General features: G+C 39.3%; 1 protein-coding gene across 2 annotated transcripts in view; it reads left to right on the plus strand.

The window, feature by feature from the left end:
• The first annotated feature begins 230 nt into the window (after positions 1-230).
• SEC24B (SEC24 homolog B, COPII coat complex component) overlaps positions 231-20,765 on the plus strand; it is a 44,838-nt gene continuing 24,303 nt past the window's right edge. Inside the window, exons 1-4 of one of the 2 annotated variants that reach the window (XM_030947057.1) lie at positions 231-504; positions 5,792-6,496; positions 14,138-14,323; positions 19,094-19,198. In XM_030947057.1, the coding sequence (XP_030802917.1) occupies positions 381-504; positions 5,792-6,496; positions 14,138-14,323; positions 19,094-19,198 (1,120 nt within the window). In that variant the 5' untranslated portion in view covers positions 231-380. The remainder of the gene's footprint in view (positions 505-5,791; positions 6,497-14,137; positions 14,324-19,093; positions 19,199-20,765) is intronic. The other variant, XM_030947058.1, reaches the window with a different exon arrangement.

Below are 20,765 nucleotides of genomic sequence, written 5' to 3' on the forward strand. Positions count from 1 at the left end.
ACACACAGACTAAGCGGGCCGGGCGGTTTCTCCCCGCCAAACGGGCCGTTCCCGCTGGGACCGGGTGAGATGAATCCCTCCCGGGATGCAAGGCCCGACTGCGCGGCCCGGCCCGTCCTTCCCTGCCCGGCCCACCCTCCGCGGCCGGGCCGGTCAGCGCCGGGCGGGGCGCGGCCTCACGGCGGAGCGGCCGCCGGGGGGCGCTGTAGGCGGCGGCGCTCGGGGCCGCGACGGCGCGCGCGGCGCTCGGGCCCTCCCGCGGTTCCCGGCCTCTCTCGGCGCCCGGCTCTGGATCGGGGGCGGCGGCGGAGGAGGAGGAGGAGGAGGAAGGAGAGGAGCAGGCGGGAGCGGGACGCAGTGAAGAAGCGCTGCGAGGAGCCATGTCCGCGCCCGCCGGGCTGCCGCCGCGGCCCGCAGCCGCCGCCGCCGCGTTTTCCCCGGGCGGGCCCGGCAGCTCCCTGGAGGCCGCGGCCCCTGCGAGCGGCGCGCCGCGCTGCCAGAACGGTGAGGGAGCTGCGCGGGGCCCGGGCGGGCGGGGAGAGGCCCGCGGCGTCCCCGGGACGAGCCGCGGCGCTCCCGTGGGGGTGAGGCCCCTCTGGGTGCCGGGGCCTGCACGCTGTTCCTTCCTCCCGCGGGCCGGGCGCGGGCCCGAGGATCCGGCCCGCAGCGAAGCCTTCGGCTGAAAGGCGGCGGCTGAAAGAAGCTGCTCGGGGAAGGTGCGGGGCCCGCGGCTGCGTGCGGAGAGAACTTGAGAAGGGGCAGCCTCTCCCGCTTCCTGAAGGGGACAGGGAGGGAGGGGGGATCCGCACCTTTATCTCCTGGCGGGTTTGGATCTGCCCGGTGCTGCCGCCTGCTTTGTGGCGTTTCAGGAAGGCTCCGGAGGCCGAGGCACCTCCAGGCCTCGATGCTGGCTGTGGTGCGTGAGAATGGGCAGAAAATCGCGTATTAGGGGCGAGAGTAGTCACTTTGTAGCTATGTATGAACTGAAAAGTAGTGGGTGGGTAAGGCGTTCACACGACTGGATCATGGGATTTGAGCTGAACAGGGGACATTGGACCAGTGAAATGTGGGTCGCTGAAAAACAAAGGCAGAATAGTTTGTAGTCACAGAATATTGACGCCCATTTCAGGCAGAGAGGTAGTGAGACTGACTGTAGTATGAATGAAAGTAATGAGTGTACACTTCCGCATTTTTAAAATTGGTGCGCTATAAAATCAGTTCTTTATTGACACACCACATTAACTCTTCAAAATCCCTATATAATAAATTTCTTCATGCAATATTGGTTTGGTATCTAAATTTGGCCTCTTATTTGCGTAGAGTTCTAGCTCATACTAATAAATCTTTTGTAGTTGTGCTGTTTTCTGCCCAGGTGTGTTTTCTGTGCACGGTAGGCACCTACAAAATTTTTTACGTGAGAATTGTGAGCTTTTCTCGTGTCCAGAGGGGTGGTTAAGTGCTAAGCACTTAAATGCCTATACAGTACACGTTGAGGCAGTCAACGTGAAGAAAATGAAGGTAATTAAATGCTAGGTTTTAAGGAGATACTGATGCCTCAGTTGTATCCAAACTGGTATTGTGATGCTGGGGTTTGTAAAAATTGTTCAGAAAATGCCAGTTGACATGGCTTTTAGTCAAAAAACATGCCAGTATTAGGATACAGCTGCTACAGCATGAGTAAGCTGGAAGTGTTTTACAGAAACAAATAGAAGCTGTCGTCCTGTCTTCTCTTTGTGTTCTCAGCTTAATAATTTTAAAGAGCCATTGTTATTATTTATTATTTTCATTAATTAACTCCATGTTGCTGCTAATATTGGTAGAAACAGCTTGTGTAAAACCAGGGAATAGACCAGTTATTTTCTGCAAAACTCTCTTTAATTCTGAGAAATGTGTACGCTGTTCAATAACAGCCTTAGATGTTTATTGCATAAATTTGGGGTTTGTGTTCCTTCAGATGTCTTTGATGACTTTAGTCAATAACCCTGAATTTTTCGTTTTGTGACATCTAGCAATAACATTCCAAAAATTTTTGATTGGTCTATCTGTTGTCTGAGTTACAACACAGGATTTCAGGTTTTGGGGTTTTTTTGATGGAAATGGGACAGGAAGTAGAGGGGAATAGCAATAGAAAAATACTAGCAGAAAGTTCTGTAGTGTATAAAAGAAACTAAATTTCATGAACAGGACTGTCACTACTTTTGAAATTTAATTTTATGTCATTGGAGTGGAGTTTTAGATGTAAGATCCTGATGTGAATTGAGCTGTCTCTGTATTGGCTGAAAGAAAACACTAGTGTATGTTTTTCTTTAGAGTGTTCTGTGTTTTAATTTGATAAAATGTGAGAAACAGAGTGCTTTTTGCAGAGAGCAAGCAGCCTGTTGTACATAGAATGATATTAAAAAGGATGTTCAGGTTTGTTATTTGTGAATTTTGCCTGGTTTGACGACCAAGTCCATTTGAGATCCTTGGAGACTTCAGTTTTTGTTAAATTTAGGCGTGATTGTTTTGTTGAGTTTTGAAAATTAACTACTTCTGTGTATGGTATTTTCTTCTTCCTCGTCTCTTACAAGTTTGGGAAGCTTTTTTTGTAGTCTTAAAAGTGGCTTTGTATCTAAGTGGAAAATGACCTATTTCCTAATTTCAGCATAACAAAATGGTTCTTGCTAAACAGTACTGAAGGATGATTTCTTCAGTAGCTATGGGGGACTTCAGCACTAACAATTTAATGTATTGAAGCGCAGCGCTGAGAGGATAATTGTATTGAATTCCCGGGACTCTTTAGAAGAGTTTTGTCTGATGCTGACTACAGCTGGTTTGTAAGGCTGCCATTGGTATTTCTACTGGCATTTTAGAAGCAAAATTTTCATTATTGTCTTGTTTAGTCTTATTTTTCATCCCTCCTCAGACTGGGGATAGCTTTGGTCAGTTTAACAAAGAGAACAGAGATGTGAAAGATGGGAAACATCTGAATATTTTGTGAAAATGGGAGGCTGTGAATCCTCCTGAAGGAGGACACACCAGTTCTATGGCTGAGCTGCAGTGAGAGCTCAGCAGTGAACAAGGGGCAGTGGTGCTGCCCCCTGCCCAGGGGGTAAAGGACGTGTGAGGAGGCTGTGGGAGTCTTCTCTGGAGGTGGGTAAAGGGGTGTTAGAAGTTTCGGAAAGCTCACAGGTGGATTTGGATAGAAAGGCAGTTTGATGGTGTAGCATCCATAGACTCCATGTAGGTAGGGTATATGGCACATGGCTGAGGAAATGTGTGGCCATAAAAACCAAACATGACATTAGCAAGCAAAACTTTACTAATTCACATGGTGGTATAGCCATAGCACTGCTCTTTGTATTTATTTTTTTTTGTGAGAGTTTGGAGTTTTTTGCATTGTGGCTCCCTCCTCCCTTAAAAAGAATTAGGATTTTTTGGGATTCACCTTGTTAATGCCTGTGTAGTTACACATTGTAACTTTATATAATTGCACACTTTATATAATAAGTATTAATTTGTTCCTAGAAGGAGAGGTGCACTGCTTTTGTTACAGAGATGATGTTTTAGAGATAACCTCAGCTGCACACAGCAGGTGTTTCAGCTCCTTTATGGAATTTTTTGAGATATTTTTCAGCTGTTTTGGAAGGGTGGAATACCTGAGACATTGGGACTGATTGTACAATTAACGAAATTTTGAAATGACACTGAAGATGTATTTTGATTTCCAATGTTGAAAACTATCCAGTTATGTAGTCACCATTAGTAGCTTCAGCTACTAATTGCAGTACAAAAATTATTTTCCATTCACATTCTTTGTAATCAAATGGACAAAAAATTCACTTCAGATAGAATAATCTTCCGTCTATAATTATAAAACTTGCTTTCAAAGGACCTGCAGCATGAAATCAATGTAATTTTTCAAATGTTGTCTGTCTCAGTGAGGTTTTCATGTGTATGTTTATAGATGTTCCTGCTTAAAAATGTGAATGAAAAGAACTCTGCATTCTGTCATTTAGAGACTGATATCTTGCATTGATGATTTAATCTCTGTTTATGGTGTTTATTTTGAAACAAGAGCTAGATACTAGAAGACTTTGTAGTAGATGATTTGATATGCAGCCTTTCATTTAGGAGTTAGATGCTCCTAAACCAGTTTCTAAGTTACACCTGCTCAGTTAGTTAAATCTGCATATATCAGTAGAATAGATGCACATTTTATTTTCAAATAAAATATCTTCTCTTGCTGCATTAGGTGGCATAGCTGCTTAAAGCCATAAACCTTGACACATGTAAATTATTGCTGTATCTTTGGTTTCCTTTTTCAGACTTTAAAAAGCAGGTCAAAAGTGTGCAGAGTTCATGTAGCTGTTAATGGCTTGCTAACCCAAAGTCATTTTCCTTTAAAGGAGAAAAAGCTATGCAGCTCTGTAAAGCATCTCCCACTTTTTCAAGAAGAAGGTGAATCAGGAGCATAGCTCATACATGCTCTCTTCAAAACTTGAGATAATTTTTTTAAGTTCTTTATGCTTTTCCCCCAAGTGCCTGTCTGTCTTTTGATCCAGCAGTCCAAGTTACTGTTCTGCAATTTTTTAGCTCCTTTCTCTTCTGCTCAACTTCCTGTGAATTATGAAAGGGCATTTTTAATTTTACCAGAAAGCGATTTTGGGCAGTATGTTCCTTGCTTTTAGGGGTCTGTTAACAAAATCATTATTAAAATTGCCTTGCAAGTTAATCATAGGACATGTAGAGGTTCCTTGGAGAACAGTGATTTTTCAGAATTTCAAGATAAGAGAAGTAATGCTTAAGTTTTGTAATCATTGTAAGTATTAGCAGGGGAATCAACCATTCACTATTACCTCCGCTGCCATTTAATTTGTGAGTGGGCCAGTGCTATGTTTATGTTTTTATTGGCCAGGGAGTGAGAAATAACACCGTAGTCATTCTGTGTGATGTAAGCAGTAGGGTGGGAATTTTAAGAAAGCATCTGTGGTTCACTAAAAATAAAAACAGGGTTAAGGAATGGGACATGAGGAAAAACTTTGAGATTTCCCATTGAGCAGTTAGCTGAGAAAATCAGTTTGAACATGGTTAACATTTGGTCTGTAGCAGGCAAGTACTTGTTTGACCCTTGCTGGGCCAGTATGTAATTAACCTCTAATGTTAAAGCCAATGGCAGTGGTACCAGAGGTCAGTTTCTCTGATACCAACATCTCTTAGACCTGGTGTATCAGGCAGTAAATGAAAATTATGTGCCTTGTCAAGTACTCTGTAGTTTCATAAAAACATCAGTTTTCCTGAAAGCATAATACATAAGGACATAGAAGACAAATATAACTGTCCTGCAAGTCTTTTTGCTCACTGTATTGAAGACTTGTAAAGAAGAATACCTGTATTGTTATGTATTGACATACTGATTTCACTGCAGCTTTTCAGTTTCCAGATTCAGGTGGTTCAAACACTTACAAATACAGTTGGGTGCTTATTGTTACTCACTATTTTTTTAAGTATTAACCTCCTATAAACTCTTAAAAATATTCAAAATACAAACAGGAGGCAAACAATCTTGGCATGGGAACCTCTTTCAAGAATGGAAGCAATCCATTTTTCTGCTTCTTCTTTGTGTATTTGCGAATTCCCTCAAATAGTGTATTTATATGCATTATACTTGATTTATTCTCTCTCTGCTGATGAGACTCAAATTCAGAAATAGAAAGAAGAAAGCAGTTGTTTGTTAGTTCAAGTGCAGAGTCCATTGACACTTCTAGCAGATGCCCCTTTTAATACGTGTGATGTTTTCTCTTCATTTCAGGTCCTATGCAGAGTCAGATGCAGTTCCCCTCTGGCTATGGCTCACATCTTCCAAACTACAGTGCGCCTTCAGGACACTATTCCCAAGTGCCCAATAAAGCTGCTGCTTCACATCTGGAGAATCAGTACAGAGCCAGTTACTACCCTGGTTACTATTCAGCACCAGCACAAAATGTTATGACATCTGTGGGTAGCAGCGTGTTGAATGCACAGGAGTCACATCAGTTGTACAACAACGCTCCTCCCCATTCAGGGGGCTCCAGTGACAGACCTGTTCAAGGAGCAGTATCGTCTGCATCCTACTTGCATGTGAGTGCTCAGCAGTCATATTCAGCATTTGATAATCACTACAGCACTTCTGTCAGCTCTTCAGTTGCATCTCAGGGATTTCCCCTTAATTCTGATCACTACGCTATGCCCGTGGTTTCTGGTGCCGTGTACCCTAATGTTTCCTATCCTCCCGTGGCTGCTGGAGGTGTGTATGGGCAGACATTTACCTCTCAGAGTCTACCTGCTGTTGGACAGTTCAAAGAGACAAATGCATTTTCTAGCCAGAGTACATCAGTACCTCATTCCCTTCAACAGCACATTCCCGTGGGATACAATACAACATTATCAACTGTTTCATCTGCTCAGGCTGTGCAAGACAACCTCAGCAGGAATCTCACTGGATCGGTTCCTAAAGTAAACAACCAAATAAATACAGGTATGGTGTTACTTGAAAGATAGTGAACTGCCAGATTTGTCTGCGAAACATAAGTAATCGTGTGCTCTTGTTGGCTTGTTTGTGTTCACTGTGTGGAATTCTGTAATGTAATTTTGAGTTCTGTCACTCATTCTTGTAGCTTTTCTAATTTGGTTACCACACTCCTCACAATAGCTGCTATTTGGTTCTAGTGAGAGATACAGAAAAATACACTATTTAGGGGATGGTTGTAGTTTATTTGCATGGTTTTCATGTGAGTGACCTCAGAAGGGAGGTTTTTCATGCAGTTCTGAAGGAATATGTAATTTCTGAAATATGTTATTCACAAAGATTTTTTCTTTTCTGGCTAAAGAATTTCTCTGAGTCATGGTTGTTGTTTCTTTAAATTTTGCCTTAGTGACACTGTGAGAGACTGAAATGTTAATGGTGATGACTTAAAACAATCAGCCATTTGTGGAGGCAGCAGGGTGCTTTGCTGAGGCCAGGTTTGCACACTTTTCCCCTGGAGGAGGAGAGTTTATGGGGGTGTGGTGTGTGATGGGAAATCAATCCACACGAGACAGGGAGGGTGAACACCCAGTGCCAGATGCTACAAGCTGGATCTTGAGCCAGGTAAGAAGTAGGCCCTGTGGAGGCAGGTTGGTACTTTTTTATCATGCCAATTGTCCTTCCTTACACAACAGTCACACGTAAACCTGAATGTGTTAATCCTTTCTGATGGGGCATAACTGACCCAAGTGCACTGGCAGCTTTGTCTCTTAGAAGGGGCCAAAACCATCAAAGACCCCTGAAATGCCCCCAGACTCAATTTCCAAAGGAGTGGGCATGATCCACAGTGGTGCAAACAATGTTGTAAAAAACAGTGTAAAACTCCCCTGCCTGCATCCAAGGGGAAGTGCTTGGAGTTCCCATGTACACCTGAACATAATTAACCCACTGAGTTCTGACCCCCGCCACCAAGAAGACCAGAAGAAGAGGACTAACTGGACACTGTCTGGATCCCCAGGTGGTGATATCTTTCTATTTATCCAACACATATAATTTGTACATATTGCTTTTCCACATTAAGCGTAGGTGGCCTGCCCACCTCAGTGAAAATGAGTAGAATTTAGTCCCATTTGGATGGTATGAGACACCTCATGATGAGTCCATTGTCATCCCTGTGTGCTGTCCACACCTGGTGTCAGCTGGCTTGTGGCTCCCCAACACCACTGGTATTCACTGAAACTTTATTGGTGCTAAGGTGATACAACAGCACATGCTTTACCCACAGACACACATACAATATCTGCAGAAGTGCAGAGTGCTCTGAGGCCAGGGCCTGGGCTGTCTTCTCCTACCTTGACTTGGAGTTACCCAGGGCCCTCAGAAGTTTCTGTGATACCATTTTCCCTGCACTCTGCAGGGAAGACTCACAAATATGATGTCTACCACAGTTCCTGGATGTGTTTGTGATCATGTTGGTATTTGTTCACTTTTTCTCCAGTGGCCTCTTCTAAGGATGTGTCAGTACACTTGTATCACACAGTCATATCTACCACAAATGCTTGAATTTCCTTCGCAAAAATTAAGTCTGGTTTGTATAACTCATTGCTGTCATCTCTTGTATGTGGTTCCTGAAATACTGTCCAATCTTGCTTTTTTGCTTCCTTTGATAATATTTTACATATGTAATTGTGCTTTTTAGTTCTTGTATCCTGCACAACTGGGCAGTTCCCAGTGATGTGGGAGCATGTTTCATTCTCAGCCTGGCAGTGCCTGCAGGATTTGAGGTATTTTTCTTGTCTGCCCCTTGTCTCTTGATGGTTCTTCATCTGTTGTTTTTCACTCCCTTTCTCTTCTCTCTTTCTATTTTATTCTCTCTCTCTCTCTTCTTCACATTTATTGTTAGGTAAAATTCATACTATTGACTTTGGCATACAGACTCAATTGCACCATAATTCAGGAAGAGGTATCTCTGTAATAATTGTAATAATTGGATCTTAATAAACATATGTGCATTCTCCCACAAAGTGCAGGAAACAAGTGGAACCCTGCGTGGATTTCGAGTCAGTTGGGGCTTTTTAATTAATGTTTTTGATAAGCATTTAAAAGAGTTAGGAAGTTGTAACTGATTTTTGCAAGCAACAACTTGATGGTTTTAATATGGATATAGCTATAAGGTCGTGAAGGTGCCAGTTGAGGGCAAGTACACTCAGTCCTCATTAGTTCTTTCAGCTTCTGTTTCATAGGAAAACTGAGTACCAGTTCATGAGGTAGTACTTAGCAGGAAGCATAGAAGAGACTGGAGATGTGGGAGTACCTTCACAATAGAATATCTTGCTCTGCAGAGGAGAGAGCAATAGTCTGTGCAGGATTTGATCTGATTTTCTTTCTAAACTGGGAATTTTCTGACTTCATGCAGTTTTGACTTGTAAGCAGTGCCAGACTACAGCTTGCTTTCTCTACTAAAGACAGATGTTACATAACTGTAGGTTTCCTTTTTAATGCTAGATAGTTCAGATTATAGTGTAACGTTGAAACTGTATTAGGAGTCCTGGTAGCTGAGACTTTCTCAGACCAAGGACTTAAGAAAGAACATGGGTTTGGTAAAGCTTTTTTTTGGGAAAAGCAGTTAAGCTTAAATGAAGCTCATTCAATCCACAGTTTGAATTTAGTTTCAGTATTAGTTCCTCCCCCCCCCCAAGACTAGGATGTGGAATGTCATTTAATATTAGTAGATTTGAATTCTGTGCTGATGAATGCTCTTTGTAATTTTCTCCAGTATTTTCAAACCATTAAACAAAATATCATTTAAAAAAAGAAGTATAGGGAGCTCCTTGTAAAGCTCCTGAAGTTACCAGCATTTCATGGTTATGCATAAAAATGGATTCTTTCAAGGACTGGCCAAAAAAGTTGACTCTGTTCAGTGCACAATGTGCAGCTGGACTTGACAGAATGCAGGTGTCTTTCCAGAATAGCACACTATGCAGTAGGCATATGAAAACTTTTTTTTTTCAAACTGTTACTGTTTTATTTACAGAAGTTTTTAATTCCAATGTTTGTTAATTTTCTTTCCTGTAGAGGTTGAAGTGATTTGTTCTTAGCAATTTTTTTTGCAATGAGCAGCTGTCTTAAAGGTGGAGCAGTGAAGCTGACCAGGCAGCGAAGAGCAATATGAGCAGTAGTTTTATATTTGAACCATTCAATGCTGCTCTTAAGGGGGTGATTGAGTTAGTATATGGCCTCAAGAAAAAGTAGTAATATTACACTTGGATTTCAAGGAACTAATGATAGACTTGGCTGTGATAATGCTGTGTCATGGATACTCACTTTGCAGTTATGAAAATAAACACTGATCCACTGTTTCTGTTGTACTTGGGTAATGCTGCAGTCCTTGGTTGGTTTGCTGGACTGTAGGCCTTAGTAGTTACACCACATGCAGACTCTTTCTGGGCTTGTAAAGCTGCTGATAGAAGCATGCCCTGTGCTTCACTGCACAGTGCACGGGTTTCTGGAAGTGATTTGTCTGCAAAATAATTTTTTTTCTCTTTCCCCTGAATTTCGGTTCAACCTCAGTATTTCCTGACTAAGGAAGGCAATAAACATAACAGCTGATAGCAAGGCTGAAGGTGGAGCTGGACAATTTTAGTACTAAACCTTGAACACCTGAAACCATTTTTGGTGTCTTGGACTAAACAAACTGCCTCCAGTGATATCTGATTTCTTTTAATCTAGAATTCAACATCTTTGGCTAAAATATATTAAAAATCCAATTGCTACAACACCCTGATAGTAAAATACTTACATAAATAATTACAAATAAATGCATAAGAATAAAATTGTAAAGTAATTCTAGTAATTGTTTGATCCTGGCATAATTGGTTTGGTTTTGAGATGCTGAGATGCTTTCTAAATTTCCCAGTGCAGTCTTACTGTTCTCTGATGGAGTCATTTCATATATAGTATTCTATTTGTTCTCAGCCTTTAAGAAAAGGAGTTGAATTTTGAAGAATATTTGCCAATTCCTGTACATCCTGGGAAAGTGAATGCAATACACAAGGAGCATAAGGAAATAATGAATGATCTGTTGGAAAGAAACTTGCTGAGTATTTCATCCTCCCTGCTTTCTTCGGGAAGAAGCAATGATGGGAAACAGTTGCCATCTGTTCTATGCATAGTTTTCTGCTAAACTGCTTGAAAAAAGAAAGATTTACTGAAATTCATAAGCCTGCTTTCTATGACTGTTTGTATAAAGAAACTTGGATACCGTATCCTCCTCTTCGTCAGGGTGCCAATAAGAGTTTGCTGTCATTGCCCCTGTGCTGTGAAAGATGCCCTTACAATCTTTAAATTATAAATAAGCAAATTGTAGACAGACTGTCAGTCAAGATGCTGCAGTTTTAGTGTATTTTTCCAAACCATTTTTGTACCGTCAGCACTGAAAGCTCTCTGTGATGAAAATGAATCCTTTATGTAGAAGAGTGATGTGTTGATAAAATCTGTGTGTTCAAATAGGACTTACTCAGGAAACTTAGGCTGGTGAGAGTTTTTCAGAAGTTGTTTGATTTCTGAACTGTTTTTTACTTGAATCAAAAAAGTTGTCACCACTGGACTTGAACTGGTTTCTTTAAACATCTAATTTTATGTATAGCCTTGAAAAGCCTCCAGCATGTTGAATTTACTTATTAAGATCAAATCTCTTAACTTCTGTATGTTGTGTACTAAGGACATAGAACTGCAACAAAGTATTTTCATATGACTTCAGCAGCCCCTTTCTGAAATAGCTGAAGTATTTTCAGCAAGTGTGCTGAGATTTCACTAAAGAAACCAGATTTATTTTAACAGGATTTTTTTTTGCTGGTAGTTGACTGCTCTTGGTGAATAATAGCCAGTGAGAATAATTTGCTTTGCTTTAGGAAGTATAAATAAAGTAGAATAAAAATATCCCTAATTTGAGGTTTTTTCTCCTTGGAGGTTTAAACTAGTTTAACCGTGCAAAATCACCCTCTTCTATCTTTAAAATCTGTACTTCAGCAGAACAGTCTCGGTAAAAATCTGTTCAGGAGTGTTATGCTATGTAAATTTCATACTTTATATTATTTCTATTTTTTGTCTTTCTAGGTCAGTAGCTTTCTTAAATGTTTTTCGAGTTTATTTCAGCTGAAATTGGAGCACTCTCATTATTCTTGGTGCTTTTCAACTTAGCATGGATGTCAGCCAGGATGCCTGAATTTTACTGGACTCCTCTGTGAGGAGAGGGAGCTGGAGAGCTCCTGTGGGTACGTGGCATGGGTTTCTTTGCATCCTGCTATGGACAGTCTGCTTGAGCAGGAGACACTCTAATTTCATTATCTCACGCACATACTTCCCCTTATGTCAGATCAGGATGTAAAGTCCTTGCTGCCCCAGTTCCATAGGAATGTAGGCTATAATCCTGTAAATCTGCTAATATAGGTGTTCTTGAAAAAAGGGAAGGACTGCAGCCAGTACTGAAAGTCAAGGTGAAAGATGCTGTTGGAAAACAGGGAGGTGGTGCCTCTCTCCTTAGAAATTGTGTCGTGTTGGGTGCAGGGGGTGTGGGGGGTTGTGAAGGCAGGAAATCAAGACCACTGCTGAAGCAACTCAAGAAGGATAATTCTCACACGTCTTCTGAAATTTTGAAGAACTGTGGTGATACTTTTAAACTATGACCTCTAGGTCTCCAGTTAGACATTAAATGCCAACTTTGTGATGATGTATAGGGAAAAATGATGATTTACAACGCCAATTTGCCCGATTCTGCAGATTCTTTCTGTAACATACCATTTAGCTGTAGATCATTATGCTTGATTATTGTTAGTGCAAGAGTTGTTCATGGTTGAGAGGCATGAAGGAAAATCTTCAGTACACACTGAGGGTGAGGAAACGTGCTTTTAAATGTTAATTTTGTTCAAGTGTTTTCTTTGGTCTTGGTTGCTTACAGCATTTAAAACCTTTATGGAGTCACCAAATAAAGTGTAATGTTTGATTTTGCAGACTGGATTTCTGTACAACGAAAAAATATATTTTATTTCTCAGAGTTTAGAAACATTTATTTTACAATGCATTTAGAGGATTCACGTAATTTTGAAGGTAATTGGATAACCTTTGCTTGAGAATAGATATTAGTACTTGGCAGGAAGGTATTATATGTTTAGCTAATCCAGGTGTAAATTGGTTTTGGCTTTGAGCACGTGACACTGACATTACAGCATTTAGCACTCTCTACAGCAGTGCTTGATGCTGCCAGCGTGGCTATATTGCCTTGCAATGTGGAAAATACCATCACCTTACAAACAACTCTACAAAACCTGGGTGAGCATGTGGATGTGGCAGAGAACTTTCCCTTGCATGTCTTGCTTGAGGAAGCTGCTGTAATAAGAGCATTCGTGCTGACAGGTTCTGAAGCTCCCATGGGGAATCTGCAGGATACTGTGTAGAAGCAAAGATTATAGCAAGTCTACTGCAGTAAAAAAATGCTTTGTATGTTCAGTGGAAAAAGACATCAGTTCCATTTTGATAAGACTTGAAAAAAGCCGTGTGTATGCTCAACATCAGATTTTAAAATTGAAAAAGATATAAAAGATAATAAAGATGTGTGCTGTAAATTTTGACTGTAAATAATAAAAACAGAAGGGTCATTTTAAACCGCCTCTTCTTCTTCACCCTCTAAAGGAAACCTTAACTTGCCCATGAAGTTCTTTGAGATATCACCTCCACTATTCAAGAAAATGTTCAGGGACTCTATGAACTACACAGCCATATGTGCGGAAGATGCAAAGTTAATATTACCTCTGCATCCTCTAGCAAATTTGGTAACTTCAACAAGTACTCTACAAATGGAGAATTTTGCTCTTGCTTAATTTCTGTGTTTGTTGACTGAGTACTTTTGGTAAAACCATTTCCTTTCTCTTCTTTTTAGCAGCTTGGTTGGTCAGGATGTTTTTAGAAAGAATCATAATACAGATTTTCTCAATTTATAAGCAAAGAGCAACCCTTAGTTGAGAGCTAACTTAATTGAAGTTATGTTGTCCTTGTCTGATTGGAGTTTCAGCTGGACTATGTCAAATCTCTCAAAGCATTAATCTGACTATTTTTAAAGCAGATTATATCTAGTCCAGATGTCTAAAACACATCAGAAGTTTTGTGGAATACTCAGGGTTGATTGAAACAGATTGCTTGGAATATGAGTCTCATAACTGAATACCCATATTGCAAAGTGCCAGCACTGCAAGGGAGGCACTGGTCTACTGCACAAGGTTTCCTCCCATGGGAAGAATGTTGAAGGATGTATTTCAGGTGGACTACATTCCACTTACCTGGGAACAGTAACTTAAAAAAGCACAGCATTGTGGGGGTGTATCAAAAAGAAGCTTCAGCTTAGTCTTGCTTGTACTGCATCATGCTTTTTTTTTTCCTGTTGTCAGAACAATTTGTTCGTTATAATGGAGTTTTAGCACTGTAAGTATTGAATTTTTTAAAGCAACCACTCTTTCCATAGATACGTGTTTGAAGGCATCTCTCTTTGAAGTACTGTATTGTTTTTTGTAGTTACTGTGGAATCAAGTGTGATTGCTTGTGCTGTGTAATTGTCTGTGCAACTACATACAAAGGGTTCCTGCTTTCTGCTGTTGTTTTCAGGTGGCATTGATTCTTCACAGCCCGTGCACTCAGTGAGCCAGAATGTTCCATTTACCAAACCTGGAGTTGGAACATCTGCTGCCTCTGCTGTGATGTCGTCAGTAAGGTCACCTGCTCCAAGCCTGTCTTCAAAGCCACCATCTTCACCCTCTGTTACACAGTCACCAGAGCTGGCCCTTCAGGAAGGTACTAAAAGGGAATGGGAAGTCACACTACAGGCTTTTGCTGTATTCCACATGCACACATGAATGCTGGCAGTTTTATTGCTGCTTTTCTGTGTTTGGCTGGAGCACATCTCTGGCATCTCATCAGGCTCCCTGAGTGGTGGTGGTTTATGTCACCTTGGTTTAGATTCTCTTAGTGCTTGTGTTTGATTTCCTTTGTCCATGTGTTGCCTTTGGCTTGTCTTGTTGGCGGTCCTACATGTCTCTTGCTCAAAAAAACCTTCTTTTAGTTCCCTTATTCTAAGAAACTGCTCACTACTTTAATTTCTTAGAGGAAGGTTTTAAAATTAGCTTGTAATTAGTCTGTATTGAAACATGAAGTGTAAATTAGAAATCTACTAGTTTGTTGAAACAGTGAGTTTGAGGATTAGGTTCAGACTGGTAGAATTGTTTTCTTACTGCTTAGCTGTAGGTGCCCATGGAAGGCTGCTGCAAGAGTTCTTGTGGGAAAACCTGAGTGTTTGTATAAGCTCCTTCCTGTTCTGATGTCGGCAGCATCTTGATAAAGAATTGATTGGCTCTTGAGCCTTCTTCAGTTAAATTAAACTTTACACTGCCTTGACACGGCCTTCAGTTAAATTAAACTTTACACTGTTTTCACTTGCCTCTTGATTATTACATGTTTCTGTATCTAGTATTCCAAATCTAATTGATGCATGATTTTTTTTTTATTTTGGCCATGTTTTCTTGTAGCAATTTCAGAATTTTAAATTCTTATGGATAAAGAATTCTGCCTGTGTGGGGCAGAAGTAGGCATTAATTTTGTCAGAACAATATGATATCTCTAGTGTTCAAAATAATTGACAACCTCATTGGTGTGTGATTGTCACAGAGTATTTTTTTATTCTTAAATTACAGAATCCTCTGATGTAAATAACTAAAGTACCACTTTTCCTCCTTTTTCTGGTAGAATGCAGATTACAGGTTGTTAATCAATCATTTCTATATCTATTAGAGTAAAAAAAATATTCATTGCTGTAAAGTCCTATGTGCAGTGTATAATTTTAAAGAAAGTATGTCAATTTTTGGAACTGTGAGCTTTGCACAGTTTTATAGTTGATTTTGGTGCTAGATAGACTTTGTGTTGTCGATGTGCTTACTAGAAAGACACTGTTGCTTCTTTTTCCAAAGAAATTGCAAACCATGTTTTTAATGAGAAAAAGGATTTCAGCTCTTTAACTGTGATTGCCTTGATGTGCAATGTGTGTGTTCTGGAAGTGATTCCTGTGAAATGTGTGAACACCTGGTACAGCAGCTACAGATCAGTTCAGTGGCTGCTGAACTTCCCTAAATTCAAATACTTCCACTAAGTGAAGGTGAATGCAGTAGGTAGCTGAATGAGCACATTCTAAAAACAGCAATATGTTGGCAGTATAAAGATAAGTTGTCCGGAGTTTTTATTGATCTAATTTTCTTTTTTTACATGTCATCACAGATAAGTTTCTATGTTCAGATGATGGTTTTAGGAGCATTGGAAGACTTCAAACGCTTCTCTAGTTTTGTTTGAGGAGTCTGAAATAAATAATGTACCCTTGCTTTTTTAATCAACAACTTTTTAATCAAAAATTAAATGTGGTAACTATTTGTGGAAGTGAACCTACTGAAAAACCAGAACACATGTACTGAATATTTGTCTGGGTTAGAATTCCAAGTATGTTTCAGCTGCAGTAATCAGATGGACTTGATTTTTTAAAATATTGTTTTATATTATAGAATACAATTGTCTACATGAAAGCATTCTGAAAAAACCCAGTTTGAATTAATTTTTAAAAAGGATTTAATTGTTTTAGTCTCCTCTTGGGGCATCCTACAAAAATTAAAAAATTCTAATTGTTTACTCGACTATCTTCTAGCAGGACAAAAGCCTTAAAATGTCTTGAAGCCTATTTAATCTTACATAACTATCTGTACAAATTTAATGTGCGCTTTATGTTTGAAAGGCTTTTATGGTGTGTGTGATTGAACTTAAAATACTGAAATAGTTGGTTTATTTCACAGGCAAATATGTTGTTATCCCAATTTATCTTCTGTGTCCTGCCACCTACATTTCTAAGTGTCTGTAAATTATAGTGGGATAAAGCCTTTGAGTGCAATATTATTATATCACAGGTACACTGCTTGCAGGGTTTAGAGGTTTCCAGTCTAAGCAATTTGTGATGATTTAAATTATGTGGTTGCATTTTAGGCCAGATTTATGGAATAACATGACTCAAAATAAATAATGATTTCAAAATCGGTTTTTGCAGTTTTAAAAGTGGGAGATTTTAGGACCATTATCAAATCTGTAAAAGATACTAAGCAGAACTGAGCTGTCACAACAGAAAACATGATTAGGCACATGATGGCACTTGGAATTGCAGTCTGTAGCCACCCATTTCTGCCCTCAATTGCTTTCTCCCCTGTGTTGGCCTACTATTGGCATTGCTGGGGAGTGAACTAGAAAGGGAGACTTTCCCACCTGACAATGACTTTTTAAACTATGTTATTTTTTAGCCAAATCTATTCTCCAGAGGTTTTTTTTTTGTCTGGACAGTTGTACTAGCACAGCACAGTCTCAAAGGCAGAAATCTGTAGTATTGGCGGCAATGAAAATAACTCCATGCAAACTCATAAGGCTGCTAAGAATCAAACCAGCCCAGTCTTCACAGCATTCATAGTGACATAATTCATGATTCCTAAACTTCTTTGTTGCTATTTTTCAATCTCTTTTCTTCCTTATTCTTTCTGAACACCTGCATCTTTAATGCGTGTGACCAGTAATGAGTAATCCAGTCCTTTTCTCTCATCTGTGTATGCTTGGAATTTTTGCATTAGCGTGCACTTTCCAGGTAGATATCCTTTCTTTCTTCTTCGTATCCATGTACATGATGTCTTTACACTCTTTACTTCTCACACTGGGCACATCTACTTTTGCTTTGGTTCTTGCTGTTACAGTGCAGCCTTTCTTGTCATCCTGACTTTTAACCCTTTTAGTTGCATCGTAGTTATTTTAAGGTAGGGGTTTTTTCCCTCTTTCACAGTAATGCATTCTTTTATTCCTCAGTAGTTCTCCCAGGCCCGAGAAAAGACATAGTCTGTTCTTGCACAGATAATGATTTTCTTGTATTCTCACCAAATGCATTCGGTAAATTTATAAAAAGTGGGACTAGAAATTACTCAAATTAGCCCTGTGTTTTAACAGTATGGGAAAACTGAAGCACCAAATCTACTCAGTGGCACTTGGGATGATTTTTCATTCATTGTTGTGACTACTTGAATTACAGAGGAATTTGATTAGAATTGTACAAGTATTAATGCACTAGCTAAAGGAATATAATGCCAATCTTTTCTTGCACCAGTCTTCTATGAAAGTTCACCTTCTCAAGAATGTTGTTATATAGTTTTGCTTTGTTTTCTTTTTACTTCCAGTATTTGAGTAGATACTCTTCACCTTGATTCTGTTGGTGTTTTTAAAGTGGAATTAAAATGCTCCTCTTGGGTTCATTTGCTAACTCTTTTTGAAAGAGCCATGAAACTAACAGCATTTATAGACCATATTTTAAATAAAATAAAGGTTGATACAGTTGACTGAAGTCATGGATGGGCATATTATTAGTTACCATGATGGTTTCAGATTATACATAACATAACACTTCTATAATGCTTTATAGTATTAAAATAAAGAATCCGGTTCATTGGTGCCAGAGTACTTCTACAGAGGGATAGAACCTCAAATTCCCAAATATTTGAAGAGTTTTGAATACTTAGGATATTTTCTTGTCATAGCAATCCGTTAGATTGATAAGAGAGAAGCAGTGATTACTTGCATTTATTTAGGATGTCACTGCCTGACTAAAAGCATATTTAAAATCCTTGCTAACCCTGCCTTGTCACAAGAGAAGTGTAAGATTTCTTGAAGATGCTGAAAATGCATCAATAACAAGTAATGCAGGAAATTAATTATAAGCCATTGCTGCATGCTTTACTCTGTTTTGAAATGATGTGTTTGTGTTGCTTTTGTGTATTGCTCACATATGTTTAGATATTGTAAAAGCAAACAAAAAAACTAAAAAAAAAACCTAATAGGTTGTGCTGTGGAGGTGACAGCAGTAATAGTTGCTGCATTGTCACCAGATGCTAGAAGTGCATGGTGTAATCATGTGCTTATGAGCTGAATTTAGGCACTCATGTAAACATAAGACAACCCAAATTTTCAGGTTTACCTAGCTTTAATTTCCCTGATTGTGTTGTGCTCTCTGTATGTGTGTTTGTACTCTTGCATGTGGCAACAGCAGTATATTTCATTCATTTCTGACAGAATTCCGTCATGAATTATTCTTTTCTTAAAAGGGACAGGTATGCCAAGCAAAAGTTAATACTAAACGTTTTCATAACATAATTTGAATTTATGTGGAAACAAGTCCTTTATTTCTGTGTATTAATTTATGCAAGTACTCCACTGGATAAACCGGTATTAAAAAGATAGGTAGGAAGTCTGTGTGTTTAATTTCCTGGTACACATGCACATACACACATATAAAATTATCTGCTAACTTCCATGTGCTACTAATATTTTACTAATGTTTTACTAGCCCACTAATAACTGCTTCTAGGGTTGTAGATTAAACTTGCTGCATGCTGGGATTTTCTCTGGAATAGCTGATTTCTCTCACTTTTAATGCAATGATTTGTGATTCCGTTTCTTGTCTTTCCTGTCTGTTTGACTCTGATGTTTGTGCTTTCCAATTCACAGGCATGCAGTATGGTGGATATGTTAATAATCAAGCTAGCTCTGCACCAGCTCCCTTGTCATCAAGTTCAGATGATGAGGAAGAGGATGAGGAGGATGAGGAAGCAGGTTGGCTTTAGCTTTACACCAGTATCTTGTTCTCTTCCTACTTAAGGTTTTCCCCACATTTCCATCCCCTGCAACTTTTTATTTCTTTAAGACAAAGCATCACCCTGACTCTTCAGCTTGAGATTTCCCAGCTGTTACTAGTATAGTAAACAAAAAGGATTTCAGTGGTGACCAGCAAATAGGTCCTTATTTTTGTTATGTTAATATCAGATGTTTTATGAACCTAACAAAGTAATATTTACAATTTGCAAGACTCACATATTTTTAGTATTTTGATTTGCAGTGAGTTTTAACTGAAGATAACTAGCAGTAGAACTTACACTGATAATTGTTCAGGTTAAGCTACCAGATGCCATTTGTATCATTACATTAAACAGTGCTTACCTTGTTTCTCATTTTATGCGTAAGGAACTCATACAATTAAGGTAGTAAACATTGAGAGGTTGTAAGTGTGCTTTTTAGGACAGTAAATTAATCAGTGCTGATTTTTTTCTCCTTCTAAAGGTATGCCTCAGTGGTCAGGCTCACAGGTTCAGTGTTAATCTGCTTGCTTTGTAGAAAACTTTAAAAGTTTGTTGATTTTATTTTTTTTAATTGGTTGAGGTGTTACATACTTGGTTGCATTTTGTCTGTTTTGTCAGAATGACCCAGTTTTGTGAGTTTAATGTTTCTCACCAGTTTAGTTTCTTCAATTTTAGTAGCCTTTTCTTTTGGAACTTGAAGAAATCTTTACTGGCTGCATGAGTGATAACAGCATAAAAAGCTTTTTTGAGATAAACATGAGACTACTACCCTTGTTGATAGATGGAAGTAACAGCACATACCTTGTACTGCTGGCTTTTAGTATTGATTTGGAATAGGAAACTATTGTAGCTTTTTCTTTAATTTTATGATACATGTCATCAGAAAAAAAACCAAAAACAATGCCAGTTTTATTAAAATTAATGAAATCATCACCTAGAATACTGTGAAAATAGTGTAGCGTACTCATAATAATTCTGTGAAGAGTGGAACAAACCAGTGATGACATCCAAGTCATAATTAAGAACAGTGTGTTGGGTTTGCATGCCAAGGTTTCTGTCCAAATGATGTTGATTGGGTTTTTTATCAATTGTAACATTTTTCTCCTTACTTTGTTCCCGAAACAATGTTTCATACTCCCTACCATCATTCTCTCTCAAGTTCTGTACTTTACTAAAACCTGTAGCCTTGCATTTAAATTTACGTTACGGAAAAGAGTTAAAGGGCGCCCAGGTTCCATACGGAGGCTGTCTCATTAATAAGCACATACTGTTTTATGCCTTGTCAGCAGGAGCTAATGCAAATCCTTAACAGATTTCAGTAGACAAATTTCTGGCTCAGACTGTCGCAGTGGTTTTGTGAAGAATAGGTGCTGGAAGTCTGGTTGCTTGTGTTTGTGTAACTTCTCAACTGTTTTGTTGACCTAACAAAAGTGTATCTTGACTTTTCTGTAGTAAGACTTAGCAAAGCTTTAAAAGCCCTAATCCTGATCAGGGTAAAAGAGTCATGAATCTTGATTCCTTCAGCTTCTAGAACAGAAAAGAAA

Source organism: Camarhynchus parvulus, chromosome 4, assembly GCF_901933205.1.
Source record: "Camarhynchus parvulus chromosome 4, STF_HiC, whole genome shotgun sequence".
In the NCBI taxonomy this organism is placed as follows: Eukaryota; Metazoa; Chordata; class Aves; order Passeriformes; family Thraupidae; genus Camarhynchus; species Camarhynchus parvulus.